Source organism: Acanthopagrus latus, chromosome 5 (assembly GCF_904848185.1).
Source record: "Acanthopagrus latus isolate v.2019 chromosome 5, fAcaLat1.1, whole genome shotgun sequence".
NCBI lineage: Eukaryota > Metazoa > Chordata > Actinopteri > Spariformes > Sparidae > Acanthopagrus > Acanthopagrus latus.
In genome coordinates, this window is record NC_051043.1 from 13,990,046 (window position 1) to 14,002,903 (window position 12,858).

At 39.8% G+C, this 12,858-nt stretch overlaps 1 protein-coding gene across 1 annotated transcript in view; it reads left to right on the forward strand.

The window, feature by feature from the left end:
• Positions 1 to 12,529, forward strand: part of prdm6 (PR domain containing 6) — a 109,419-nt gene extending 96,890 nt beyond the window's left edge. Inside the window, exons 10-13 of the mRNA XM_037097627.1 lie at positions 3,745 to 5,517; positions 9,387 to 9,467; positions 11,389 to 11,486; positions 11,811 to 12,529. Coding sequence (XP_036953522.1) covers positions 3,745 to 3,859 — 115 coding nt within the window. The 3' untranslated portion in view covers positions 3,860 to 5,517; positions 9,387 to 9,467; positions 11,389 to 11,486; positions 11,811 to 12,529. The remainder of the gene's footprint in view (positions 1 to 3,744; positions 5,518 to 9,386; positions 9,468 to 11,388; positions 11,487 to 11,810) is intronic.
• Positions 12,530 to 12,858: the final 329 nt, after the last annotated feature.

A 12,858-nucleotide genomic window follows, 5' to 3' on the forward strand; every position in this document is an offset into this window, starting at 1 on the left:
GACACAGAGGTCAGCACTCAGGTTGGGGGTAGGGGGGTGACAGAGGGGAAAGGGCAAAAGTGTAAGAGATATTAAAGAAAGAGAAGAGAGCGAAATAAGCGATTTGAGTTGTGGGAAATCTAGAGGGCGAGTGTCAGGGGAAAGCTAGGGGGAAACAAATTAATGTTCTTAATAAGCAATCAGAGAAATCCGAACTGGTCATTGACGTGGGGAAAGGGCGAGAAGAATGAGTGAGAAAAGGAGAGAGAGGAAGAGAGAGGAGGAACAAGAGATCACGATGTAAAAAGTGAAACGACAAGCGCCCGGCGAGAAATCCGGTTAAAGCAAATCAGCTTTCTTAATAAGCAATCGGAGGAAACCCCGAACCTTTTCATCAGCACTTCAGAGTCTCGGTGGAGGCAGAGCGGGACAAAGACAATCACGGACGGGCGTCAGAAATCTTTAGCGGATCGATGGCCTCGGGGAGTTATCTCCTTTTGGACGGTGCAGCAAATAGATTAAAGCTGCCACTGTCACTTTGTCAGGAGGAAAACGCTCAACTTTATTTTCCCGCTGAGGAGACGGAGGCAGGGATTCTGTGTGGTCGGCAGCTTTTCAGCACTGATAGTCGCTGGACTGTGGAGCCTGTCAAACTGCTGCTGCTGTTTTCTCTGCTGTCCTAAAGCACTTTGTCTTGCATGCTTGTTCAAGACTGCTTTAAACTGCAACAATTTAAACTTTTGGCTTCCTGCTCTACTTAACCTCAGCGTCGGAGAGGAAAGTGAAATGTCAGTCCTTTGTTGGCTGACTGATCCCCAACACAATATCATGCCTCGTGGCAACACCACTCCCTGATTGCGGTGTCCTACCTGCAGGAAACACTGTCAAGCCACAGATGCTCTCACCATGCAACCCAATGTGCCGCTAATACCATGGTGCCAGACACCCCCAGAGGCACTGTGTCTATACCTAGACCAGGGTCGGAGCTTCAGTAAATCCTTTCAGTGTTGAGGCTGATCACTGTTTATCATCATCTTAAGAAGACATACTTTAAGAGCTAACAACCCGCGAACAAGTCCCTACGGCTACATCCAGCAGACATAGAGCAACATAAGAATCTCATTGGAGTGTTTGTGTCCACCTGATTAGCACCGAGAGACATGAAAGACTGCAGGGTGTCCAAATTCAGTTTGTCTTGTAAAGTATTCCAAGATGGGGTGCCTTATACAAAAATGCTTCAAAACAGCCTCACGATTGTCCATCTAGATGATCCAGATCCATTTGAATCCAAAGGTACAAATTAATCTCCCTCCCTCTTTAGCTGCTCAGATGTTGTCACCATCTGTTGCTGTTTCATTCCAGTGGGTGATGTACACTGGGTTCAGAAGAAGGCTGTATTTGAAAGTTTCTTGAGCGCCTGAGACACTGTCAGCTCAAAGAGGTCGTATGTGGCCACAGAGTTGGGAGTCGATTCTCACTAGGTCCAGCACTGCAAGCAGCAATTTCACTTAACTGATATCTAAATAGCAAAAATATGCACTCAAAGGAAATTGAATGAGTTGCTGTTTCATCACATACACTCTTACAAGTATCAGAGTCTGGGTAGAATTAAGTAGTAAGATATGATCAGAGTTTGTCAGAGGCGCTTCCTGAAGACAGTAAATTCTAACAGAAACTTCTTCTACATGTCCTCAACATCAGCGCTGTCACTCTGTGACTGAACACACTCTGTACTTGTTTACTTCCCATTCTGTCCCCTTTTATTACAAAGATTAAGATAAGAGAGACTTCACTGATCCTTGAGGGAAAGTGATTAAAGCTGCCTCTGTCATGTTGTCAGGACAGAGTGCTCAAAGTTATTTTTCCCCGCTGAGAGAAGAAGGAAGCGGCCTGTGAGAGACACCGGCTGGTCGATAGCCAGCGGACTGCAGCGGCCTTGTTTCAGCTCGGCTCTTTGTTCCGCAGGAGAACCGTCCTCGTGTCTGTCCTGGTGGATTAGTTGCTGTGACAGAGACGCTTCAGAGGAGCTTTGATGTCAGTAGCTGTTGTGGTTTTGTAGATTTACAGACGAGGTGGAGCACCTTTTGGGCAGAGCAGTCCAGTTCAGTCAGGGGTCTGTTTTGTTTTTCTCGCGCTGTAAGAAAATTCACAAAATGAAACGGAGTCAAATGGAAGATCGTCCTGCTAAAAGTGTTTCCGTAATGATTACCACTGTTTACGAGATGCCTCGTGCACACGTTTAAATATACTCACTATAAGCAGCAATACTCAGCCTGCTGAAAAACACACCAAGCAATTTTATCAGATGTGTTCATAAATGTTTAATAACATTCATTTGTATCATTAGTTTCTGTCATCCTGATTTTCGCAAAGCCAAAAGTTTGTGGAGCAAATGTTTTAAAAATCTGTTTTAAGTGTCTCTTTTTTCTGTGCCCTCCAATATATAAAACCAAGATATTGTTGTTGAAATGTATTATCAACCCCTTCTTGGCATCGGAAGATGATCCACATACACAACATATAGAGCTGCATGGACGTGTATATATATATATATATATATATATACACATTTTTAAGGATTTTAAAGTAAACCATTGTATGTCATCACTGTCAACAATTTTCATGCACTGCAATATAATGCCCCAAAGTGAACAACAAAGTATTGTGTGTATGTAGCTATAGAATGACACAGCCTATGTAACTGTTGTCCAAATAACACTACAAACACCTAAAAGTGCTGTATTGTTGCATTAGGTGAGATGTTCAGTTTTCTGGCTGGACAAATTTAAACTTCAAATTGGTATTTAGAATGAAAGTAAAAACTAAATCACGTCTCAACTGTCAAACCTGCTTCTTCACACAAAAGTTGACATGTCCATTTCCTACAGAACGCTGACAGCTGACATTATGTTTGTGAGATTAAATGAGTAAAAAGCTTGCATTAAAGAGCTTCTGCTCGCCATTGTTCAGTCCACACTGGGCCGAGCTTCAATACACAGAAATGTCTCTTCTTCCTTATCTAACACTCCCCTCCCTCCCCCTCCTCCTATCTATCCAACAGCATGTTAGTCTTGTTTCAGGGCTGCTAAGTCCAATACCTCAACACAGCTTTCTCTTTGAAGAGCCCCTCCACACACACACACACACACACACACACACATACACACACGCACACCCTCCGTCCAGCACACGCTCACATTTATATACATTTAACTGCCCCATAACCCCCCTCCAGCTCAGACTAAAAGCTCCCTCTCTTCTCTCTTTCTATTGAAAGTGACAGTGACCCTGCTTTATCAGGCACGGACATGTCTGTTCTTGCGTGTGTGTGTGTGTGTTTGAGATTGTGAGATGGGAAAACCCTCCCCAGCCCACTAGATAGATTATTGACAGGTAGAGTTTGTGTGTGTGCATGTGGTTGTGTGTGTGTGTGTGTGTGTGTGTGTGTGTGTGTGTGTGTGTAATTTGTCGGTCAGGTTGTAAAGATCAGGGCAACAATTACAGCTTTCTGCTCCACTGGGCCTCACACACACTTTATACTGTCACTGGATATTAGAGTTAACAGGGAGGTGTGTGTGTGTGTCTGTGTGTGTGTGTGTGTGTGTGTGTGTGGACAGATCTGAGGGTTGTGTCTGTGCATCTGTGCTTTTAAAGTCCTCTTTCTCCATAACAGTGTTGTGTTTTCTGACCTTCTATTGGTGTCAGACTCGTATCACTGTCTCTTATCTGTTTCCTGTGTTTTCTCTTTCTCTGTGTGTGTGACAGGTGCGAGCGTTGTGACCGCAGCTTCACGCAAGCGACGCAGCTCAGCCGCCATCAGCGACTCCCCAACGAGTGTAAACCGATAAACGAGAGCACCGAGTCCATCGAGGTGGATTAACCCCCCCTGACTGTTTACCAACTGACACCACAGCCACATTAAGGCAGCTTAAATTTGAAAATGCATCTCACTCCCTCCATTTTTTTCACCCTCCTCCATCCATTTTTGATATTTGAAGATTTCGAAAAACTAAAGAAATCCAGATGGGAGGAATCTGAAAATGCTGCTCAATCTTGTATGTTTTACTGAGAGTTTATATCAAAAGCTGTACGCTGCTGTAAGTGCTGCTCAAGCATCAACCATCCATCAGTCTGAATGTTTTTTTCTTTTTTTTTTTGCTTTTTTAAATCATGATTTGACCTGGGAAAAAAATCTGGATTTTGTGAGTTGGCATGAAACGACTCTATAGTAAAACTTCAGAGCTCACAGGCCCTCGATCAGTAGACACAGATATCACTAATTAATTCACAACTTACAGACGGCGGATGATGGTGGATATTAACTTCACAAAGGATACCAAAAAGTCATGCCTAGTAACGTGCATTGTTTTGGAGTTCGCGAGGACGCAAGCTGAGCCTTTGGACCAGCACAACAGAAGTCTGTCGAGTTACTGTCATTGGACCTCGTGATCAGGGAATAGTAATTTAATTGTCTCAAGCATCAAGTAATCAGGCAGCTTTCAAGAGCCAGAATCAAATCACTTTAATATACTTGTTCGTGTTCCAGCTGCTCAGTAGTTGTTATTTCATTATTACACGTAGCACTCGCCGTCATTTTGATCTCAACTACACACCTTTCATGAGGCCGTCTGGCACAGTTGTGACGCCATCACACTGACAATGATGAGTCCACAGACACATAATCACCTGCAGAATAGCTTTAACTTCTTCTGTGGTAGTACAGAGGATTGTTTTTACCATTTTGTTGTCCCGGCGATTTAGTGTGGAGGGAGATTGTTCAAAAAACAACCTGAAAATTGTTGTTTAAGGCTGTTTTCAGATTTAGCTGCTTTACTGTGACCGCGGTCTGACTGTTTGACTGACTGACTTCTGACATTAAAGCCACATTCATCCTGCTGGAGTGAATCCTGATTCAACCAAACCAAAGATGCTCTTTTTTTCCCCAGCAGAGAAGAAGAACTTTGTGAGGAAGGGGTCGGGCAAACAAACTCTTTTTGGACGAGGATATTTATTGGAGACTTTTGGGAATCCTGTTCGGTTTCCCTCCAAAGAAAACTCTTTCCTGAAACCGGGACAAAAACAATGAAATACCAAAAAATTCAGACTGATGTTCTGTCTGTAGCTTTACTTCTCGGTTTCCTTTTTTTTTTTTTTTCCTTTTTGCAACAGCGATGCCAAAGGAGGGCGCAACCAAAGCAAACAGACAACAGAGAATGCACAATGAGCATCAACACGAGCGCCTGAGGACGACGCTCGAGTTTTACATCATTAAATGAACATAATAAAATGACAAGGAGTATGTATTGTAAAAACAAAAAAAAATGACAAAAGAAAAGGAAAAACAAAGGACAAAAGAAACAAATTATATTTATCTTCTTGCTCATATCATGCTTCAGGCACTTTTGTTTTGAATTGTTGATAATTTAATTTTTGCAGCTCCGATGTTGGCAGACGAAAAGATGGCGGACAAAGAAGGGAAATACTGAAGAGATTATGGACATGATTTCTTATAGAAATAACCCCGCAGCTCATACAGAGGTGTGTTAAACATGAAGTCGACACATCACGTTTTTTTCTCATCTTGGTATTTTCAGGGTTTAAACATTTCTTACGCTGTGTTCCATCTGTTCAGTTTTTATAACAATCAGATGAATATAAAGGTGACATCTGATCATCTGAGGGCACAAATATTATCCACAAAGAGCAAATGTTTCTGGTTTTCAATATACTTTTCATCTCTCGCGCCATAAATTTCGTCTCATAGAGTATATTTGTTACGCAATGCAAGTCTAAATCCATTCACAAGCAATCTCAAATGTGTAAATAGTCTTGTGTCTTTACGATACACTTTGTATTAAAATGAGTGGGGGGGGGGGGGGGAGTGAAAGCACAGTTATTACATGAACACCAAATAGGTTTTTGTGCCTGACAGTTGAAAAGCTTTAATAATAATAATAATAATAATAATAATAATAATAATAATAATAATAATAATAATAATAATAATAATAATCATCTAAAATCTGAAATTTCCCAAAGACCAACAGAGTGTTGAACATGGTGGATGTAAATCTGCAGACCAAACGAAAACTCAGAGGGATGTTTGACCGCAGGAAACACCTTCACTTTTATCACACGGATGTCTGTAAGAGTTGCTGAGTTGCACGTTCAGTCGTCGTCACAGAGTAGAGGTCAAGAATCCAGCCGTCCTGATTTCTATATTATAAATACAAACAGCAGACATGGAAACTCTGATCACATCTCCTCCTGCTGGTTATGATAACTTAAACATGTGCAAGCTGTAATTGATTCTAACCTTCATTTTTAACATGTCACATTTAGGGGTCATGTTGAACAGAAGAAGATTAAATTCAGGCCAGTTGCGGTCGAGTGCTGGCAAACTCGGCTGCGTTCCAAAGTACCAAATGTTAGCCAAAATCAAATAAGTACAAAATCTGGATCATATAGGGCTGCTGGATTTAGATTTAGATTTAATAGCAGTTTGCATCTCTTTGCCCACTTTTGGGTCCCTATCAGCACCCAACACACCCCAGACCAGTCAGTACGATTTTTCTTTTTCCTATTTTCTCTGTAGTGTTTGTTTTCGACATTTGTGATTGGCTGCCTGCGCAGGGTCCTCCAGCCTGTGAGTGGTCCCTCATTAACTCAGTCGGGTCACTTCAGAAGCTGCTTGTTTTGTTGTTCGTTGGACTGTTTATAAAACTATAAGCAGTTCTATAAGTGTGCATGAACTCAAGCACACCAGCTAACTTGCAAAAATGCAAATGCGACTTTTCGAGTATTACACCTACTACACCAAAGGTTTTGCACAACGATGGTCTCATACTGGAAGTCCACCCTTCCTGCTCCTGCACACCTGGCTCATGAAATAGATGCGCAAAGTATTTCTTTTTTTTTTCTGCTGTAATGTTTGGCAGATGAAATTTGAAGGTACCAATGCCATTCACATGAGAAAATATTTAGTAATCACCACCTGTTTGGTGTCCCCCATTATCAAAGTAACTAATGAAAAACTATTACTTCATTCACCCAAATTAGACAATTCAAAATTATTTTAAAAAACAGTTCATGTGTCGCCAGTTGACTTTATATGTGTTTGAGACATAGCCATGGAATTGTTGTGTAAGGACTCTCAAACATGTTCCTGTGTTTTGGATGGTTTGTCTCTGCCTTTAGATTAAACCTCTCATCAAGTCCGTGGTGTGATAATGAATCCTGATGTCCGAGCGGTGTGACACATTCTCATCAATCTCTTATGGATGTGCTTGTGTAACTAAAAGTGGAACCGTTGTGATCCAGAGCGAGACATCGCTTTGTTCAGAATGCAGATTGATTCGATGCTGTATATAGAAAAATAGCAACTATGGGTTTTTATATGACGGATCATTGGGACTGAGGTGAAACAATGACAAGAACACAAATGTGAATATGAGCCAGAGGCCTGAGCAAATTCACTGTCTGTTCATACCTGTCAGGGTACAGAGGACGGACCTCGAGAGCAAACTGAGAGAAAACTTGACAGAAAGTCCTTCAGCTGCCATTTAGTGAAAATAAAAACACACCCTTTACTTACTGACGACCTGATGGTGACATGTTGAGTTTGTGGAGTTTGACAGCAGGAAACATTTTAAATTTCAGCCTCAGTTATGTTTAAAGGATGCAGCTTCACGCCTTTTCTCTCCAGAGATGTTCAAAGTCTTTCTGGGAAATGTAGGCAATCCCTGCACAAGAAGACTGACTGAGGTATTAAAAAGCTTACTTAAAATCTTTGCCTGAGTATATGAACTTAATGTTGTCTATTCTGAAAAGTGAACCTTAAACTTTGTGTCCCGTCATGAAGTAAAGGTCTCTAAAAAAACCATAATTGTATTACTGGTTGGAAAATCTTCTTGCGATGAAATCAGCCTCTTCTGGACAGAAACTGAAACTTGCTCAGCTCATCTGATGATGATAATCATTTCCTCTGTAATATGACTGTCGTGCCAAACAGAAGACTCTATGAATCCAGTTTGACTCGATCTTGTTTGCATGATTTTCTCTGACTCCCCCCCACCCCCCATTTTTTTTAAATGAATGACAAAATGAGATCAAAAACCAAAACGACATTGTTCCACAGGAAATAAAGCTGAAGTCCAGTTTTGATTCTTATCAGTGGTGCTCTCTGTGATTCTGTTGTTCTAAAGTTTGTGCGCAACTGTCATTTTTCTGTAGTTTTTCAACGATAGTTTCTTTAAGAGAGCTTGTTTATGTTGTTGCTTTTGCTTGGCTGTGATTGGGGCATCTAGAAAAGGGGTGTGTCTTCTGTCCTGTCCCTCACAGATCACCTGAGGTTATCACTTCCATGTGTTTCGAGCCCCAGCAGCGATATGAATTGCCACACAGGAGGTTTAGTGGCCGATCAACAGCTGCCTCAACTTACTGCTAATAATCTGTAACACACACACACACACACACACACACCACCGCCTTGACCTCAGCTCTGTCACTCTGCAAACACAAACTGGACTTTCCACTTTCCAGTCTGATTTCAGAGATTATTCCTGCGAGGATTCGACAAATTCACCAAAACAAACAGAGTCAGAGCTTTCAAACATCAATCACAGCTGTTTTTTCACCGTGGGAACCGGATCCGAAGCCCGAGGCAGGGCAAATGATCACACGACCAAAAGTTTCGTGTCCTTTTCTTTTACTTTTTTTTTTTCTTGGTAAATGTCTGAATGAGTCCAGATTAGGTTACATGTAATGAGATTATGGAAGTGGTAGTTTTAATTAGAAGCGGTTAGTGCGAAAGAAGAAAAACAAACCGAGAGAAACTGCTGACTGAGAAACGAGGCTGAGGAGGAAAAAGGGTTTTAAACTGTTTTGAGTTTGAGTTTTATTTATTTGAACAAGTTGAAGTGAAAAAAGACATCAAAGAAATGTGCGCGGAGCGGGAGGAAAACCTCAGGAATGGCTTGTTCGAAACCTAAATATAAAACATTCACATCGTGAAAGACAGGTCCAGATTTTATAGCAAGGAAACACAGCAAAAAGCAGATGCATTAGTAACAGCTCATTATGTTATTACAATAATTGGTCACTTGGAAACCAGGTTGAAGTGGGGAGGAAAAGATAATAACTGCTGATAATAGTTGTAGACAACGGCCTTGACATCTGCAGGGATGTAAAATCAGATTACAAAAATGTTTGACCTCCTTAAAAATGATCCTATTGTGAAAAAGCATCAGTAAATTGTTAAGTGTTAGGACAGCGTATCATTGAATCCAAAGTACCATAACAGTACATCCTTTTTAAAGTGTGGACATCAGCCGAATTGAATACAATTAAATCTTCAGTATTTGTTTGATTTTTTTTTTTTTTTTTCACTTTTATTCTACTTGGAGCAGAAACAACCATCGATCATCACCTTTCACATCGCCTGGACTGGACTTAACATCGTTCCATCTGTTTGTGTCGGCCTGGTGAATGTAAGTCCAGTTTTTTCACAGCTCCGTTTTGGTCTCTACCAGCTCTTAAGGGGAAAAAATCTGTCTCTTGAGCTGCTGAACGCTCCACTTTGTTCACCAGCTACTCTCTGTTTGGTGCCGAGCAGGTACTCTGAAACTTTTTCACTAAGAAACAGCTGACCTTTTTTTCTTGTTTCTCTCTTGTTTACTTCAACGTTCAAAGTTTTTTAACACATGACATTGTTATGATATGATGACTTTTGTTTGTATTAAGCACCTACGTTACATCTGACAAACGGTTACAGACCTAAGATTGTATTTACAACAGTGGTTTTGCTCTAAATTGCATCAAAACTTCAATTTGCACATAATGTTGCTTTAACAAAGAATATCCATTATAGCAGCTTTAGATACTGAAATAACAAAAATCATTACTATTTCCTTACTCTTAGTTTACAGCTTCAAACGAAAGGATAATCTGCTCCTTGTCATATTTTTCTCATATTGAACATAAAACCTGTTGTATATTAAAGTTCTAGACTTAACCAAACTAACTTAATGGATGTAACTTGACTAACTTTAGTAGATATCAGATTAAAGTAAATACAATATTTCTGACTGGAATATGAATAATGAGTGGAATTAGAAACAAATAAAGAAAATCCTTTAACTGGCTGCTGGGAGGTCAGAGTGTTCTGATCATCTGTGGCAGCTACAAGAGAAGAAGAAGATGATGGAGATAAATAGGTTGTTAACAATAACTGTCTCAGTCAGGTGAAGTCAATCAGTGAAGTGCCTTGGCTGTGTGTGTGTGTGTGTGTGTGTGTGTGTGTGTGTGTGTGTGTGTGTGTGTGTGTGTGTGTGTGTGTGTGTGTGTGTGTGTGTGTGTGTGTGTGTGTAATGAGTGTAATGGTTTGCCTTTGGAGGAATTTCCTGTCAGGGGAGAAAATATTAGGCAGTCGAGAGGTCGCAGTTTCAAAACCAATTAGACATGAAGCTGTGTAGTTTTTTTTTGTTTTTTTTTTCACTTTTAATTGGAAACATATTGGAGGAGGAAAGTGGGAAAGTTTCTCTGTGAGAAAATATGTCCGCTTGCTCTCCTGGCCACAAGTTAAATACATAATAAATAAATAAATACATTTATTACATGTCTGCCTCCACAATGGTAATAATTTGATCAGTCAAGTAATCACTCACAATGACAGAAAATATTACAAAATAGATAATTTTGCATTTGATACTTTTATAAATTTAACTGATAATATTTCTGTACTTTACCTCTCAGATACGCGCAGCACTTTTACTTGTAACAGAGTACTTTTACTTTGTGTACTTTTACCCAAGTAAAAGATCTGAGTATTTCTTTCCTGTATGATTCTCTTCTGTGATGATATAAGAACAACAAACACTGTCACACCGTCTGTGTTTTCACTTTTATGCGTCACAAAGTATAAATCAATTTAAAAAGAAAAAAAACGGAGAACTTTCCACCGTCACTGTGTTTGTGTGACAGATGTATGTACAGCATGTGTTCCCATGTACGAAATGTTGGTGTGAAGCTCTCAGCAGCCTGATGAGTTTCACAGAGGAATTGTGGGAAATGGCGACGGCCCCGCAGATTATGTGTTTACTGTATCAACAGTGAGGAAAGGCAGCACAGATTTGAACTGAACTTTATTTAACCCGCGGCACCGACGACAGATCAAACAGCTCTGATTCACAGCTCCTCCACGTTCACGCTGAAGGTTGTTTTGTTTTTGTTTTTTTCTGTCCTGAATTCTGATGAATTTCTGAAGAGAACAGAAACAGAACAGAACACATTTGATCTCCCTGTTATATTCAAAGAGGTTTAACGTTCTCTCAGTTAAATATGTTTGTCAATAAAACAGTTGTGTAAGACATAGCAGGTTTCAGTTTGTACTGATCAAAACTGATTTTCCAGGAAAGAAGTGGATTTGAACACGTGTAGTTCCCTGACAGCAGAAGATCATTTGATAGGATCAAAAGGTCCAGAGCGACTGCTGCTGAATGCATCTTGAGGTAAGGTTGGCTTGATTTGGTTTAAACCTTCTCTTGAAAAGATTTATTTCAGAAATCTTGAATTGATGAATCCAACCTGTTCTGTACGCAATACTGAGTGAGTGTTAAAGTGTGTGTGTGTGTGTGTGTGTGTGTGTGCAGGATTCAGTCAGTTATCAGTCGCAACAAGTTTTACAAGCAGGAATTCCAGATAAGAACACACACAGTTGATAAGATATTCGAGGAGGATTTCACGCTAAACCCCAACATCACATTTCTCCTTCTGTCTCTCTTCTCGTTATCTTCCCCTCCTCTTCGCCCTCCTCCTCCTCCTCTGCTCAGTAGATGGATGACTTGGGAACATCTGTTCACCGTCAGCACAGAGGGCCCACATGTCAACACACACAGATGCAGCAGCGTGTGCGTTAACATGTTGCTCTGCATGTGATAACACGTGTCGTCTGTCTGCGGTCGTCCTCCAGCTGGTTCTGGTCTCGCTGTTCTCTCACGTCTCTCACAACTTTCAGTCAAAGTTTAGTGTTTCATTTTGTTTGATGTGCTTTTATTTTTAAAATCTCTCATCCATCCATGCAGTTTTTTGTTTTTTTTTTTGTTATATTTTATTTACTACACACATTTTGCTTTTTTTTGTATTTTTTTCCCTTCTTTTTTTAACATATATGCAGTTTTGGAATGTAATCAAGTACTGTACTTGAGTGCAATCTGAAGTACTTGCAGTACTTTATCCATCAAACCACTACATACAACTACAGGTAAAAAAAATGTACATGATCAGCTTGTAAAATTCAGCATTGTCATAAAATAAAATAAAGAGTACTTAAAATAAGATCAGGCATCAGTTGTCATAATATACAATAAAATTGCTGGGGACGTCCTACTAAATGGGTATGTTTACATATGATATTTTAAGTACATGTGGATGGTAATATTTGTCTTATTTTAATTAAGTATTTTTAAATCAAAGTATTTTAAGTAACGATATAATAATTAATAATAACATACAGAATCAGCAAAAAGGCTAAATAGGTTTGACATTTAGAAAGGTGAAAAAAATGTGTTTGTCTTTAAGATTTGTTAGTATATACCAACAACGTATACAACTACTCCCCCATTGAGTGACATCAACATTTCAAAAGTGGATATAAGTGTGTCAAACATTAGACATTTCACATTAACATGCATTCATTACTTTTAGTCTTTTTAAAAAAAAAACAAAAAAAAAAACACATTAACCAATCAGATCAGTGGGGCTGCCTAAAGCAGAGATGGTATTTAATGTTGCTAAGAAAAAACATTGTCAAGATTCTCAATGATTTTATTTATTTATTTTTTTTGTGCTTTGATTTAAATAAGTTAATATTCAGCGTTTAGT